A 17750-nucleotide genomic window follows, 5' to 3' on the forward strand; every position below is an offset into this window, starting at 1 on the left:
TTTTGTCATTTCATGTAACTGCTTCGAAAATGCTTCTTCTTCTGCTGTTGGTTCAAGGCACAACGCGGTGCTCACATGACATCTAGTGGTGCAAAAGGGTATTACTGTAAATGCAGTCCGTCCCCAAACTCCCAGCTGTTTATCTCAGCCGTGCTGTAAAGCGTTTTTCATTTAACATCAAGTTCTACTGTTTTTTCCAATTCTGTTGGTAGATGTATTTGATTTTTTTTTTTCCTTGATAGAGCACCTTTAAGTGCTGAAGACGGTGTCAACAGTGAAATATCTTGCCTGAGACATATTACTCACAGCACATAATTAGAGTGTTGTCTAAAATCTGATATTGAGACAAACCTTCGACTTAAAAGGATAGTTCGCCTCTTTTGACATGAAGCTGTATGACATCCCATACTAGCAACATCATTTATGAACATTTTCTTACCCCCCGCTGCGTCCTGTGAGCCGAGTTCCAGCCTCGTTTTGGTGTTGACGAAGGTAGTTCGGCTAGTTGGCTGGGGCTTAAAAAATAAAGCGTTTTGCTTCTCAAAACAATATCCGTTCAAAAGAGTAATACATTTGCATGGCCAGGAAAAAGTCAGACCTCACAATCGCTTGGTGCTATTTTCTCTACCTTCGTATCAATGCGTGCTGCTGCCTGCTATTGTGAGGTCTGACTTTTTCCTGGAGAACGATTATATGATGCAAATGTATTACTCTTTTGAACGCATATTGTTTTGAGAAGCAAGACGCTTTATTTTTGTGGCCCCAGCAAACTAGCCGGACTACCTTCATCAACACCAAAACGAGGCTGGAACTCGGCTCACAGGACGCAGCAGGGGGTAAGAAGATGTTCATGCACGATATTGCTAATATGGGATGTCATACAGCGTCATGTCAAAAGAGGCGAACTATCCCTTTAAGAGGGAATCTGAGACAGTTGAGATGCATGAAAAAAAATGATTGTAAAAAATACCCGAGGACATGTCAGAAGAGGCGAACTATCCCTTTAAAGTATCACCAGAGAATTTGGCAAATGACTTGCTCTTTGGCTCCCCCTACAGGTTGTTGGGTGTTACACTACTGCTACAAAAGCAAATCACTGTGAGCCCTGCATATGTACAGCCTCACAGTTTCTTGTCATGTTATCTAATGGCCACCAAAATGTAAGATTAAATGGTGTGTTTCAGGGTGGGAAACCAAAGTTGTGAACTGCGGTATCTCAGCACCCGGGTGCTCCAGGGCAGTATTATTTCTGGGAATGTGCGTAGCAAAAGTCAATGTCATGAAGTTTGCCGGTGTTTCTTTAATTTATTTCTCAGGGTCTTGTGGAGTGATGTGTTGCTGTTTATTAGGTATTAACTGAGTTGTAATCCTGAAGAACACATGCTCCACACATTAATATTCAAGGGGCATGCATGAAGCGAGCAGTTGCATCACGTTGTGCATCACCGCCGCACTGACATTTCCCTGTTTCAAACCACCTGAGGGTCCCCACATTAAGCCTCCCCCCCACGCTCCTTCCAGCTACTTTATTATGTCAGCCGTGTCTTGCTGGGTGAAGCTGTGTGTCGGCGTGGTTATTTTTAACCTTTGTCTTTCTCCTCGCTCGATTTTGTGTCAGGTGGCTGTGAGGTTCTGTGCGCGTTTTCTGCTGGTTACTCCCAGTGGACTGCCGGCATGGGGAGGCAGAGGCTGCCGCTCGGTCACTCTGCATCATAACTTAATCACACGTCCTTCATGACCCCACACAAACACGAGTTTTTACACAAAAAGACCTGAAAGAAGCTGAAGCCGTTTCTCCAAACTGGTCTTATCTCTGAAACTGAAACCAGCTCCCCTTCTTTTGGGGATATTTATTGTGTCTACAGTTTGTAGGTCTGACAGAAAGTAGGTCAGCAGGTTGCCCTGGTTACAGCTCAGATGAACCAATAAATCGTGTATTTTTTGACATGGTTGCTCTTCGAGCTCCTCGCTTTTGTTGCGTGACCTCTGAAAACCCAAGAGCAGACCTTCATTTACTCATTACATAGGCTGTAAATGAATTGCTATTGCATTTTGATAATTGATTAAATATGAAAAATGATAAAACACTAAACATTTGCTGGCTTTCTGGTAACCTTCTTGATCGCCTATGATATTAATGGAGCTTTTGAATCAAGTTTGAATGTGATAAGCAATTCTTGCTTGCACTTTTACAATTTCCCATAAATTTTGCACCCAATAATCTTGTTTGGATGGTTTAAAACAGACTCCTGATCTCCTGATCTTTGGTCAAAATACCACAGAGAGACAGTACAACAGCTCCTTTTTCCATCATGAGTTTGCACTTTTATTCACAGTGACCTAATTTAAGGTCTGTTTGTATTCAGATCAACAACCACAACACAGAATATAACGGCCAGCCTGCAGGTTTATACTCGGGTTACAAAACTCATATTGGCTTCATAAACCCTGGACATCAGAGTCACAGCATTCCTTTGGGTTTTGTTTATGTTTCTCAAAGCTAACGTTAAAAACAGTTACATGGGCTACTTTTAACTGAAGTTAACACGTGTATTTTAGTAATAGGAAATTGGAAATTCCATCTTCCAACTGGGAACAAAACAAATTACACCTATTAGAATCCAGACTTCCAGTTCAGATATAAAACCTAAGACAAAGTACTGGTAGTGTATAATTTGTTCCTTAAGTAAACCATATAACTGCTGATAAGAATTAGCTGTTAATAGCAAAGCAAAACGCAAGAGCAACAGTTTCAACTTTCCACATCTGAGGCACACTGAAGGCAGCATGATTTGGACTTCAAGTTAGGTGAGGAGAAAGGTGAGGTGGCTGGATATTTCTGCTCTGAGCTGGAACAGTGATATACTTTTTATCTACCTAAAGGGCTCATTTAACGAGATATTTCCAAACCAAGAGTTCCTTGAACAAAGTTTTTGAGTTTGTTATGGCTTCAGACTCTCAAACATGCGTCATTCAGTTTCCTTTTAAAGTTATTTGTGAAATCCCAGCTATAGATGACAGACTACATTTGGAAAAAACAAAAGGACTCCCATAAATATCTGGTGCAAACATCACGGTTTCCTGTCCGTCTGCTGTAAATTAGTGTTTTTAAAGGGATTTTTAGTTTTCTTTCCTTTATAATATATATTAAAACATATAAAATAAATTAAGATTATTTTGTGACTGTTTTAAGGCTAAATTAAACCGTGAAAGAATAGTCTCCTATCAGGCTGCACATGGTACTTTTGTTTTAAACGTACAGCCTTTTTTTCGTCCTTGATGTGTAGAAAACCTGTGAATAGGAACAGACTGAGGCAGGGAAATTTTAAGTATGAGGAATTGATGTAGAGGAGGAAATGCTTCTCAGAAGGGATGAAGGAGGAATGGCAGCATTGAGCCACAAAGCATTTATGTCAGATCAAAGCTAAACCTTATCTTTGGGGAAAGGATTCAGTAAAACCCTGGGCTGTCTCACCCCTTCAAGGGCAGGTCTCTGCCTTTGTCTCCCTCTGTTCATCTTCCTCTCTCCTCTATAGAACCAGTGGGTTTTGTATGCACCTTTTCCCAACTGGAGAAACTAGGTCAGCCAGGGAGTACAGAGTGTGAGGCAAGAGGAGTGAAAGGTCTGGCTTCTGGACTCGGAGTGCTTTACCCCCAGGGAGATGCTGCTGCTGCTGCTGCTGCTGAGGGGGATGTGGAAATGGATGATGCCTATGAACATAGATAGACTTGACAGAATAACGAACATCACACTCAAGTTTTCAGTGTGAGAAAACCCTTTTTTATCTTTATAGTCTGAAACATCGTGGTTCTGTCCTATAAAACTCTATTTGGTCTAATTTAATTGTTTTCTTGTCTGCTTTTTAAAAATGAAGGAAGTACTAAGATGCAGCAATGTGAAAAAGTGTCCATAAAAGCAGAAGTTTTGTCAGTTTTCTGGTCTGGAGCATTCAGGTGTGTGTTAACACATTGCCAAGGAGGAAAGACATCAGCAATGATCTTAGAGAAGCTGGCCATCAATCTGGGAAGGGTTATAAGGCCATTTCCAAACTATTTGGAGTCCATCATTCTACAGAGGGAAAGATTATTCACAAGTGGAAAACATTCAAGATGTCAATCTTCCCAGGAGTGGACGTCCCAGCAAGTTCACCCCAACGTAAAAAACCCAAGAGCTACATCTCAGACTCTACAGGCCTCAGTTAGAATGTGAAATGTTAAAGTTCATGACAGCACAATTAAAAAAAGGCTGAACAAGAATGGCTTGTTTGGCAGGGTTGCAGGAGAAAGCCTCTTCTCTCTAATAAGAACATGGCAGCACAGCTTAGGTTTGCAAAGTTACATCTGAACAAACCACAAGACTTCTGGAACAAGGTCTAAATCGTAATGTCTGCATACTCACATGCTAATTATCTGTAAAATCTACGCACAGTCGTGGGTCATGGGAGTGTCACTTTGTTCTTGGATCACAACACAAAGTATTGGAGGGGCTGATTGTTAAATCACATGATGGCACAAAGTGAAAAATGAACACGAGACTTCATATGTTCTGTCAGAGGTGTGTTCCTGTTAAAAGGGAGTTTTTCCCGCCCTCTGTTGCTAAGTGCTTCCTCAGCTGGAATTGTTGTTTCTTTGAGTAAAGTGTGAGAAATGGTGCCCTATAAATGGATATCTTCTTCCAATACTCATGTGATCTTTCTCGTTAAATTTTAAGCCAACGTGATATTCTTTATGAATCCAAAAGCGCACTGGGTGTTGCTAACTCGGTGGGAATTCACTCTTATCTGTCATAGCCACATCTGTGGCCCCAATGGGTACGATGAGGAGTGTAATTGCCTGATATCTTGTTTTCGATAAGGGACTGAGATGTACGATGTTGCAGGACAATCAGTGGTCACCTTTTTCCATATCTGTCACCATTTTTCTCTCCATCCCCGCACCTCCATCTGTCTCCCTCCTCGCTCGCCGTTTTGCCCGGAGGGACAGCAATTCCATTGAGATGGCAGCATAGAGAAAGAGGAAGAAAAATCTAGTCATCTTCCCTCCTCAGCAGTTTTTACATTCAACAATTTAGGCAAAAAAATTAAATATAAAGTTGGCAGGTGGTCCCTGTTTGGTATTCATTGTTTCCATGGTGCTATTTTGACAGGGTTTAATGAACTGGAAAAGCAAACTATCCCAGCTTACGCATGGATTAACACAGTGGACGTGTTTATGCAAGACGAGTAGGAGGTGTAGGAAGAAAGTGTTTATGGAGTCTGTCGCCTCAAGGAGACGAAAGAATCAGCTATACTTAAAACATATACTGAGGCGAAGGGTCTCATGAACTCACCACTGCTGCTCTCAGCTGGCGGCTGATATGCGCAGTGTGTTCTGTCCATCGTAATGACTCCCCATTGTTCATGATGCACTGTGGTAGTATGACCACCACCTCTCCATCCCTCAGGCCTGGATGTAAGCTGCCTGCTGTGAGATCAGCAGTCTGGAAAGTGTCATTTGTTCCTCTTGCTGAAAGTTTGGAAAGCAGCACTTATTTAAGGTGACCCTAACAGCATGTCTGCAGGTAGTGCAGGCTCAGGGAAAGAAATAAATAAGAAATAAGCATGTTTTTGTGGCCCATTTTCTTATCTTATGCCTGCTACACAGTTTGAGAGTCAGCAGCGAATGGGGAAATTTAGTGAGTATTTATCTGTTTTTCCACCGACGTGATATGAAACTATAAAACTGACATGGCTTGCAAACATTTATGAGACAGGAGGAGTTTTAACAAACTGGTTTGAGCTGCTTCTTTTACATTGACAGGAGTCTGCGAAGGTGCCCTGACGTCTGATTAGGATTTGGTTTACTGCACTGGATTCACTTTGTGATTTTGTTCCCCAGTGGCTAAGTTGTTGCCAAGCTGGAAGGCTTATTGTATATTGGGTCACAGCGAGTTTATCCATCGGCAGTTTGCGATTTATTCAATACAGTAAGAAACTGTCAATGTGCAGCCGAGACCATTGGAAATAATGACTTTCAGGGAGCCATGGGGCTGATGTTTCAAAAGTCAAACATCAACAAGTCAACACAGGAGCTGGGTTCATGAGATGGTCAGCTTGGATGGGAGGCCGTGGTTCTGGAAATTACCATTAGTAATTGAGGAAGGAAATTTTAGATGCAGTAGTTGGGTATTTAATAAGCAACGTAAAGCAATACAGCTGTTATTGTGAGACCAGTTGTTAGACTATCATTTCAATGACCATCTTTTTCTTCTGTTGCAGATGACGGACCATGTTGTCATTGAAGGATTGTGACATCACTGCGAAGACTTGGACGGATGTGGAAGCCAAAACATCAGCCGAGCTTTTCTTAATTTCTTCTGGAGCTGCAGAACCACTTTTCTAGATCTGTTTGATTGAGTTCTTCTACCTGCTCGTGAACACACCTCCCTAAAATGGATACACTTTCCCAGGATTCCATGCTGGAGTGTCAGATCTGCTTTAACTACTACAGTCCCCGGCGGCGCCCCAAACTCCTGGATTGCCGACACACGTGTTGCTCGGTGTGTTTGACCCAAATGCGCAGCAGCCAGAAGGAGATCCGCTGTCCCTGGTGCCGCGGTGTCACCAAACTGCCCCCTGGCTTGTCCGTCTCCCAGCTACCGGACGACCCGGACATCATCACGGTCATCGCCATCCCTCACGCCTCGGAGCACACGCCAGTTTTCATCCGACTCCCCAGCAACGGCTGCTACATGTTGCCCCTACCGGTCTCTAAGGAGCGGGCACTGGGCCTGCCAGGGGAGCTGGGTTGTCGCTTCCTACCTGGCGGGCACCAGAAGGGAGTGGCGGTGGTGACCATGCCTGAGCAGCAGCCTATCGGGCTGGCTATGGGTCTGGAGGGTGTGGGGCTAGAGGGGGGCGAGGGGGAGAGGAGAGTCACCGGCCCGGTGGGAGGAGGGAAGGGCTCTACGTGGTCAGGAGTGTGCACAGTGATCCTGGTGGCCTGCGTACTGCTCTTCCTCCTGGGCATCGTGCTGCACAACATGTCCTGCATCTCCAAACGCTTCACTGTCATCTCCTGCGGCTGAGCGAGGCTGCCCGAACAGCTGCGGACCCCCCCCCCCCATTAGCCCTGCTTCTCCTCAGGGTCGGACTCTGCTGAGGATAGGGGGCTAAACTCACATCAAGGGCATTTATGAAAAAACAACAGAGCAAAGTAGAGTGACACCAATAATGAAGAAGTGGGCAGAAAGGAGATCCACAAACTGGTCTGCCGTTGAATTGCTTTCTTTTGAATTTTGGAGACTGAAATTTATCTTAGACATGCTTTCAAACCCTCACTTTCCTCACATCCAGCAGGACTCTGCTGGTCCTGAATCTCCCACCCGTCTCCTTTCTTTCTACGTTCCATAAAAGAACGTTTCTGAAATCACTCGTTATGTTCTCGGACAGCCGGGCTGACACTCTAACACCCACAGTGGCCGGATTGCCAGTTTCGTCTGTGTTTTGTAGAAGTTAATCTGTTATCATAGTGTTGATTAGCTGAGCTGAGGCTCCAGGCTTGGTGTCTCCAGCTGGTGCTGCAGTGCAGAATCCGGACTCTCTGTTCTGTGATTCTGCTGGAACAAACTGTGCAGGATCCATGTCTGTTCCCTGTCGGAATAATCCAGGATCCAGAATCAACATGGCTTTAATTTTCCTTTTCTAATTAAACAATCTGTTCAGAACAAACTGTTGAAATGATGATTCCACATAATAAGTGAATTGCAATGTTTATACGACTACATACAGGTAGGTTTATAAGGATGTTAAAGTGCGAGTAAGTGCTGAAACTGTCCACTAATTGATTGGAGTTTATTTGATTACTTAAGCCATGAGGCAAGTAAAAATATTTCTTGGTTCCAGCCTTCCAAATGCAAGGACTTTGTTTATTTTCTGTTGTGTGTTTTTGGTCTGTTGTGTGCACAAAGCAAGCAATTTAAGCTGTCACCTGGGCTCTCAAAGCTTGAGACGGTTATATTTTTACTGAAATAATTGAAAAAAAATGCAAATTATAAATTCATATTAAAGCGTTGAATTTATGAGGAGAAACTAAAACATTTCTAGATTTTCTGAGGTTCCAATGCTTTAACCCCCCTCCCCAAAAAAAACAACAAAAAACATGGACCTTTTTCTTAAAGTAGAGTAAATGAGTAAATGTATTAGGACAGAATGTTTTTGGTTAACCTCGTCACACCTTAGGCGCCACTGCAACAGTGAACTCCACATGTTGATGATAGTAAAGAGGTGTAGCTGTCATACTGTCCTGTTCTGCCATATATCCCATTAAAAATGAGAAATGTCTTCAGATCTAACCAACCAGAAATCTGTTTGTTGCTATTTGTTGTGTTCTAATTGCTGAATCCTTAAAGCTATCTACTCATCCAAATCATAAGGTTTTGCCCAATTCACAATAATATCACTTCAAAGTATGGGCTTTTTCAATAATGTGGTGAATCTGGCCTGAAATCAAAATAACTACCTAATTGAAGACAAATTTGATTAGGTCATCCTTTGCAGGCATCAGGCGCACCAAACAGCATTATCTATGGTGTGATTGAACTGATTTTGTGTTATTCCTTAAAAAATAAAAAAATTAAATTTACTACTTGTATCACATTAACTTATTTCTCTGTATTTTCTTTTCTTTTCTGTAATGGCCATAAAATGCAGTTGCCAAATGATGAACCTTAACTGTCAGTAGCTTGATATGAATATGTAAAGGCTGTCTGATAAAGAAATTGTTCCCGAAATAGTTGGTTTTAGAGACTTAAAATGAGAAGATCAATTAACTTGTTCATTTATCATAAATATGACCCATTTAGCCATTCTCTAAAGTAGCCTACTGTAATCCACAGGAGACAGTAGGGCAGTACAGCTCATATGAGCATTTCCACAGTGAAGGAGAGCTTTAGGTGTGCTGTTAATGGCATTTATGAACTTAGAAAACTTTGTTAATATAGGCTAGCATATTTCCATGTTGCTAGTTAGCGCGCATTCTAGCTTATTATGTGAACAAAAAAAAGACAAAAACATGAATTGATACTTTTGCATTTCTCATGTTTAATAATGAAGTAAACAATATAAAACAATTAAAAGTGATCAGAACAGATTTGAAGCTATTTATGGGCATATTTTCTAGAAGTTTCACCATCTCCATGTTTTGGATTTCTTTACATTACTAATTTTTCATGGATTGATTCCACAAATGGACAAAACCTATATAATTTAAACACTAATATGTTGATGGGAGTCATTTTGATCTTTGAATGTAGGCAGGCTACCTGTTTACCCATGCTCCCTTTCTATATGCATAGCTAAGTTAATAGCATCCATTTTCCAGCTCTAAGCTGAATAAACTGGTATGAAAGGTTTATTGATCTTCTCTAACTCTCTACAAAAATAGCAACACTCAAGTGTCAAGGTAATCCTTTAAAATGCCGAGTTTGAGCTTCATCAGAACTTCTTTTTTCTATTTCTTTTCTCCTATTTCCATGGACTTTCATCTCTCACAGTTTGTCCATCAACTTTTCACCCCTAGTTGCCTCAGAAGACCTGAGCCTGCAACTTTGACCAACAGCAACCCACACACTATTGACTCCTCATCTTAATACAAAAACTAGTGGATATATGGACTCAACTGTGCAATGGTGCGTGTTTATTTGTGTGAGTAATGGGTCGGTAACGGGTCAGTTGTGGGCGGTTGCTGCAGGGTTCCTGTTAATGAAGGCTGTATTGATTTATCTGCTTTTGAATATCTTTCTGCATTGAATGTTTCTTTTTTTCACTTTTAAATGGTGAGGCAAGCAGTTTGCCTTTCTGTAAACATTAATTGTAGACTTATTTAACACATCTAAGCTACGGATCATCCAGTCTTTGGGGCTTTTATTGTTGAATTCAGAAAGTCTAATTTCGCCACTTTCAACCAAGAATTTCCCCTAATTATAAAAAAACAAGATTAATGGCTCATGACTTTCAGCATTCTTTTGAAGGCATTCAGGCTACATGGCGGCGGCTTGTTTTGCAGATCCTGTGAGAGATAAGTTCAGCTGAACTGGTTCATGTATAATATGCCCGCTGGTTGCTATGAGACTGTGCCGTTTGAAGTTTGGGGGAGCTTTGCTGAAAGTTGGTATAATTTTAGCGCTCTGTGGACTCTAAAATACTTCCTCATTTCTCAGCACTGGAGGATAAAAAGGTTTTGTGGTGGAACTTCCCCAGAGAGAGAAGTCAGTGATGAAGGAAATCCCATAACATGTTTGTTTTTAAACATTATTCCAGTTCAGAGTTGTTGAACCCATGTGCAAAGCTTTAAAAAAGGCATTTAACCATTTAAAAGGGGCCCCCTATGAACTGAAAGTGTTTCTATTTGGTTTATGTTGCAGACACATAGTTTCTGATCAAGAAGATGGAGAAGAAAAGCAGAAACAATTTTCTCCACATTTATTTACCTGTTTTATTTAATCTAAAGTTGTAGGGCGGATAGGTATAAGATGGGGATTATGGGACTACAATGAATATGAAACAATGGTGTAAAGGAGGGCAGATGACTCCTGGGCCTTCCTTCGCCCGGCTCATTTGACATGAAGGAGTTGCTGCAAATAAACGTAATATTATGAACTGACTGAGTTTAACGTGTGGTATAAATATCAGGGATGAAAGTCTCAACACCTAAACAGAGAAAATCTGCTTGGCTGCAAACCACAACATGCAAAACTGTGAAGTTGTTGTGAAGCCACGTTCTATTTGAACAATCTAAAAACAGTGTGGCTCGAAATCTGAACATCATGTTTAATAACAAGGATATATTTTTTGTTTCCTAGGACTTCAAATTCAAACCAGTAAGACGGTTCATAACACTCAGGATAAATGGTGCTGCAACGATTCCATTCCATTTACGGGATTAAGGGTTTTCATGCAATGTTGCTGGGCTTAAAACTTCTGTTAATTGACTCATTCATTTCTAGGAAAACACTGGAAAATGCATAAATGGCATTTTGTGGCATAAATTAAGGAACGGAGAAGGTTTCGCCCCTACTATAACGTTATTTTTAGCCATGTTACATTTGTATAATGGAAAAAATAGTCATGTTTGTGACTCTTTTCGTTCATTGTTTAGTTGTTTTTCAAATCAGAAACTGCCCTGTGCGATAGAGTTTTTGCCTTACATTTATTGATTTATTTTCTCAGATGATTTAACTAAGAGAAGCATAGAGTGAGGCTTGTCATTTCTGTGCTTGTGTGTTTGTAAAAATGCTGTAAAGTCCCTGTTGTAGTTTCCTGCTTGTGTCGCCTCTGACATCCCAAGCAGCAGCTGTTTTTGGTGAACTATTAAAGCAAAAGCTCTGAGTCTAAACAAGCAAGTCTTTTTTTTTTATCTTTAATTCACAAAATTCCAAGTCCCCACTAAGATCAAATGCGTATTCCCTGTTGCTTTATTAAGAAAAAATACCATATGGTATGGTTGAGTAAACCTAGTGGAGTGCAGCCTCCCTTTGTTTACCCACAGGAATCTCTTTTCACCTCCAGTATTTATTGATATAGTGTCACAGAGGTAATTAACGCTCCCCAGGGGTCAATTGCAGTCAGCTTTGCTGCAGCAGAAGACCTCAACCACCTTAATGACTGCACTGCTACAACCGTCTTACCTCAACACACTTTACTTTAATGACCACGGAAGGCTTTCAATCTACAAGCGTATCAGTTATTGTTTAGTTGACATGCTTTTAAGCTTCCAATTTCAGGCTGCTTAATGATTTCTAGAATTATTTTCCATTTATTTTGCATTTTTAAAAAGGTTTGCATGATTTCGAGCATAGATGTCAAACTCGGGCCCCAAACTCGTGTAATTATATTTGGCCCGCAAAATAATACCAAATGCCGACTGGAGCTGGTAGACAGCACATGCGCCGCTAAAACTACAAATCCCAGAATGCTCTGCTGGTGCGTTGGCATGTCAATCAGGACCCACAAGTGCCCTCTACTCTGTTGACATTCATTAGCGAACTCATGTTACCACAAGCATTGAGAAAACAGGAGCTTTCCAGACGTGTGGAACCAGAATATAATATGTTCACAAAAAAAAATCATTATTATTATTGTTAGCCTGTTAAAAAAAGAAAAAAGAAAGGTTACCATTGAAATTTAACTACAAATAGAGAAAGAGGCATAAGATTTTAAATGAATTACACAAATGTCTTTTATTTGACCATTGATTTCACATGTGTGAATATTAGGGCTAATAGATTAATCCATAGTTAAATCGGGATTAATCACAAAATACATGTTTTAATGTATATTTTAGTATGTTCTAAATGCACCTTAAATAGATATTTATTAATACTCTCAACATGATAGCAGACAAATATGTGTTTTTTATGCAAATGCATTTTATATTTTATACATTAACAACCCAAAGCTAATTGTCCTGATACATACTGTCCAGAACATTCCTCATCAAAGAAGCAACAGCAGAAGGGCATATTGACCTGAATATAACATTCTTTACTATGTGTAACATTCACACTTTAAGAAAATTTAGGTTTATGTATTAAAAACCACTCCGGCTTCCTCCCACTGTCCAAAAACATGCACGTTAGGTTAATTGGTGTCTCTAAAATTGTGCTTAGGAGTGAGTGTGAGCGTGTGTGTGGTTTAGGCATTAATAACTAATCATTTAGTTTTTGAGCATTGAAGACCTTGTGGGTAGTTGTAGGCATTAAAAAGCAATAAGTTAGGTTCAGGGATTTAATGGTAACCAGTTACATGAAGGCTTTAAAAAGAAATGTGTTAGGTTGAGGCAGTGAAAAGTATTTTGTTGTGGATCTGCATTAAAATGCTGTCAGTTAGTTTTAGACATTAAGAATGAATTGTTAGGCGTTGCCATTGATAAGTTATCAGTTAGATTCCAGCATTGAAGACTGTTTAGTTACTTGTAGGTATTAAAATTAATCAGAAAATATCATGGCTTGCTTTAAGACAGACACAGTTAATGATGTTCCACTTTAAAATGCCCTTTTTCTGGCTCACAGAAAGCTGAGATGAAAATACGGAAAAGAAATAAACTAAACCTCTTTAGTTACATTTACACTGGATTCAGATCGCCTATGATTATTAGTTTAAAACTCATCATCTTTATTGGAAAATATGCAATTTAACTGAGCCTCACATGGAGAAAAAATCTGATAAAAATTGTCCCTAAACAGCCACGACACAAAGGGGTTAATAAAGAATCTGGAGGTAATTTCACAATAACATGCTGAAAGTAGAATGTACATCATGACAGGTTTCTAATCCTCACCCAGGCATTGGTTTATTTGCATTTTTCTGTATGGGAAAGAAATTCCAGCTTTGTCATATCTCTGGCACACAGTGTTACAGTTAATGTTTGTCACAGGAACTATTTTGTGTCACTGTATTACGTGAGCGCTCTTGAGGACGTATCAAGGATGCTCGGCATAAGCCGAGCAGGGACTGTCATCCGTTTAAGCCCGGCAGCAGATCAGACTTAGTTTCTTCATGCTGAAAAAAAAAGAAAAAAAAGTCATGGTTCCCATTTGTTGGAGGCAGTGTTGGGTGACAGTGTGCAACAGAGTGAATAAAAGCAATATCAATTTTTCAGTGAACACTCCTGCATTATCTCAGGCAACGGAAAAGTTAAATATTTCAAAGGATTAGAGGACAAAGTTCTGAGTTGGCTCAAGCAGAGATGTACATGTTTTTCGAGAATGAAAACTTGTTTAATAAGACGAGGAAGTGTGAAGCTGTCACGGTGGGGAGCTGCTCGAGTTACAGACTTTTACAGCAGCAAGAGGTTGCCATTAATTCTCAAGGTACAGTGCATACTGTGTTACAGTATTGTGTAAAACTTCGGCGCTTAGACCCTCAAAATCTGACCAGTTTTAGGGAAGAGAATAACAACTCTGGCTTAAACAGCCTTAGTTTGAGGGTGTCACATTGTGATGCCGTTTTAATGTTAATTAACAAATCCTCAACCATCATCAGAGTTTTAATTAATCTAAGAGCAGCTGCAGACAATCAAACAGCCTGAAAGATGACAGCCTCAGAAAAATGACCCGACAAGAGGGAATCAATTCTGTTGCTCTGGAGCGCAGGTGTGGATAATGACAGGTTGATTAGTCTGCTTGTGTGAGACAGCTCTACTTTCCCTAGGACCCTTAATAACTGATGTTTGGTGCGTTTTCAGTCTACAAAGGGGCTCATTTGCATTTTGACATCAAGCACAGTCAGATGCTGATGATGAATTCATGCTATCTGTCCTGTGAAAAGCCTGATTGAGGACCCTTAAAGGAGAAGTCTCTGAAAACATTCCTCTGAAGTTGAATTTAACTCCCTCTAGTAGACCAGAGTGTACTAAAATGGAAATTGAAGTAGTCAGGGAAATTAAAAGCAAAGTAATGAACAGGTTTTGTTCCAAATTTAATTAAAAATGACACCAACTGTTAGGGAAATTGATCACCAGCCCACTTGATTTCAATGGCAGCAAAGGAATGAGTCAGCCCAACACCTTTGACTGCATAATTTCTGGATTGTTTTAATGTTTTATTCATGACGACCCTCATCACCACCCTCTTTTAAACTCACACTGGGTGTGAAACCCGCAATATTTAGAATAATTTCAGAAACTGGAATACTCGTCACATTTTAGCTTTAACTTTACAAAACTTTCATCATGCCCTTTGGTCTCTTCCTGAGTAAGTCTTAAAATTAAGGCGACTCTAACATGCAGTTGTGAAAAAGAAAGTACACTATCAAGACTTTACATGATAAGACTTAGTTAAAAAAAGATTATCTGGTCCTTATCAGGTCTTAAAATGAGGTAGATGTAACCTGATTATAAAACAACACATAAAACTGAGACAAAACACAGATGCAGTGTGACCCACTCTTCTTTCCAGCGCTGCTTCAGCTCATTGAGCTTTGCAGCTTTGGTTTCTGCACAGCTCTCTTACGGTCCCACCACAGCATCTCAGTCAGGTTGAGGTCTGGACTTTGACTGGACCATTGCAACACCTTGATTCTTTTCTTTTTCAGACATTCTGCTGTAGATCTGCTGCTGTGTTTGGGATCTTTGTCCTGTTGATGAGCCAGTTTCAGCCCAGCTTCAGCTGTCGGACAGATGGCCTCAAATTTGACTCTAGAACACTTTGGTATCCAGAGGAGTTCATGGTGGACTCAATGGCTGCAGGGTGCCCAGGTCCTGTGGCTGCAGAACCAGCCCAGATCATCAGCCCTCCACCACCGTGCTTGACAGCTGGTGTGAGGTGTTTGTGCTGATATGCTGTGTTTGGTTTCCTCCAAACGTGCTGCTGTGCATCATGAGGCAAGGCATCTTTATTTATATAGCGCATTTCATACCACAGGGAACTCAATGTGCTTTACATAAAGACAAGGCATTTAAAAGAACTGCATAAAGCAGCAATTTAAAGAGAAAAAAAATAGAATAAAAATTAAAAACACAGTTAAAAGCAATCAAAGAAGAGGGGGAAAAGAAAGATATAAACTCAACCATAAGCACACGGAAAGAGAAATGTTTTTAACCTGGATTTAAAAGTGCTTACAGTTGGGGCTGATTTCAGTTCTGCTGGTAGTTTGTTCCAGTTGTGTGCAGCATAACAGCTAAAAGCTGCTTCACCGGGCCCCAGTTTGAACTCTGGGCTCCACTCTCTGACCTGAGTCAGCAGATCTCAGAGCTCTGCTGGGTTTATACTCTGCTAGCATGTCATTCATGTATTCTGGACCATGGATCATGAGCAAACATCTCCATTTGGGTCTGGTCTGTCCAAAGGACATTGTTCCAGAAGTCTTGTGGTTTGTTCAGATGCAGCTTTGTGCTGCCATGTTCTTTTTAGAGAGAAGAGGCTTTCTCCTGCAACCCTTCCAAACAAGCCATACTTGTTCAGTCTGTTTCTAATTGTACTGTCATGAACTTTAACATTTAACATGCTGACTGAGGCCTGCAGAGTCTTAGATGTAGCTCTTGGGTTTTTGACCTTGGGGTGAACTTGCTGGGACGTCCACTCCTGGGAAGATTGACAGCTGTTCTGGATGGACTCCAAATAGTTTGGAAATGTCCTTATAACCCTTACCAGATTGATGGGCAGCTTCTCTAAGATCATTGCTGATGTCGTTCCTCCTTGGCATCGTGTTAACACACACCTGAATGCTCCAGACCAGAAAACTAATAAAACCTCTGCTTTTATACAGGTGCTCACATTTACCGATAATCAGTTAATCAGGTGTATTTGATTAGCAGCACTAGCAGCAATAGAATATTTCAGTTCTCATTCACCGGACTAGAGAATTTTTTTAAATGATGTCTTGATACATAAAACCTAATAATTGACAGAGGAGGAATTTTCTTTTTCATAGGACTCGAAAGCTGGAAAAACCTTCACCAAGTTTTGTTGTACGTTCTACCTTGTTTCACAGAAGTCTTCTGTAGAAACTGTTTGAAAGAGAGCTGGACCTTCAATATAGTTTGCTGAACCACGATAACATCTTTTGAGGTTTGAGTTGTTTTCAATGGCGTAAATTTGCTGTTCTTTGGTCCCTGCTCTCAGTCGTTGTTAGCTTAGTTCCCCCATGATATTTCCAAAAAATAACTCGATTAATCTCCCGTGCATGTACACTGGGACTAGGACGGTGGTCAAATTAAATGTCCAATTTAAGCTGTAACCATAGCCCCACTTATGTGTGCATGTAATCGTACTGACTGACCAAACAACCCATAAAACGGCTGGATTATCAGATCATGATATTACTTATTACTGAGAATGTACAGCAACATTTCGAAAGCTGTGCTGGCTGGCACGATTTGTTTGGTGCCGGTTTAACAATTTACTGAGATCAGACCAGAAAAACACAATAATGGGGAAGTTTTTCTGATACTAGAGTGTTATTAAGATATTATTTAGAACGTGTGTGTCTATGACCAAGAAAATGTACCAAAAATTTAAAAAGGAAAAGTTCTCAATGCAGAAAATTGCCTCTTTGCTGTTACTTTATCATGAGGATTGTTCTATCAGTGGATTTATGTAATATATATATCTTTGTGTATTGATATGTTGATTTAACCCTAATCTTAACCCTACATGACTAATTCAGGATAAATTGAGCCATCCAAAACCTTAACTTTATGTTATTGTCCTTGAAGAATTGGTTTAAAGGGTTATTTTCCCTTTAACTCTTATCCAGGTTACTCTAAAGTATTTATGTTGTTTTGTATATCAACCTTAAACTGGGTTACTTGGTTACAGGGTAAAAAACAAACCCTGTGCACTTGATTTGTAAATGCATGCACTCAGGAGTCAGAACACTCTGATATTTATCTGCTTTAACGCAGCTTCCTGCTCAGGAAGCAACCATCATCACGCCGCTCCTGCTTCTTTACTTCCTCCGTCCATTGTGGAAAGCCATCCGACGCCAAACACGTGGAAGTCAACAGCAGAGGCTTTACTCTCCCGGTGACCTCTGCCACAATGTGGGCAGATGGCCAAATGGATCCTTTCAGTTTTTTCCTCAGAGAGACGCCCAGCTCTCCACAAGTCTGCACATCTTATGTGAGAAACAAGTTTTTGCAAAGCTCAAAACAGATTTCAAGTGCTCATCAGGGGACGGTAAAGGAAGAAAAACAGGGTTTTAATACGAGCCCGGCTCATTTTCTTCACAGAGGATGCCCGCAAGGTAACGATGGAGTGTAAACAACAGATG

At 40.6% G+C, this 17750-nt stretch overlaps 1 protein-coding gene across 2 annotated transcripts in view; it reads left to right on the forward strand.

Moving 5' to 3' along the window:
• The window catches only part of rnf152 (ring finger protein 152), a 69384-nt gene extending 61052 nt beyond the window's left edge, over window positions 1–8332 (forward strand). For both annotated transcript variants that reach the window (XM_075452697.1, XM_075452698.1), the window contains one exon: window positions 6258–8332. In XM_075452697.1, the coding sequence (XP_075308812.1) occupies window positions 6431–7066 (636 nt within the window). In that variant the 5' untranslated portion in view covers window positions 6258–6430 and the 3' untranslated portion in view covers window positions 7067–8332. The remainder of the gene's footprint in view (window positions 1–6257) is intronic.
• Window positions 8333–17750: the final 9418 nt, after the last annotated feature.

This window comes from Odontesthes bonariensis, chromosome 20 (genome assembly GCF_027942865.1).
Source record: "Odontesthes bonariensis isolate fOdoBon6 chromosome 20, fOdoBon6.hap1, whole genome shotgun sequence".
Classification (NCBI taxonomy): Eukaryota; Metazoa; Chordata; class Actinopteri; order Atheriniformes; family Atherinopsidae; genus Odontesthes; species Odontesthes bonariensis.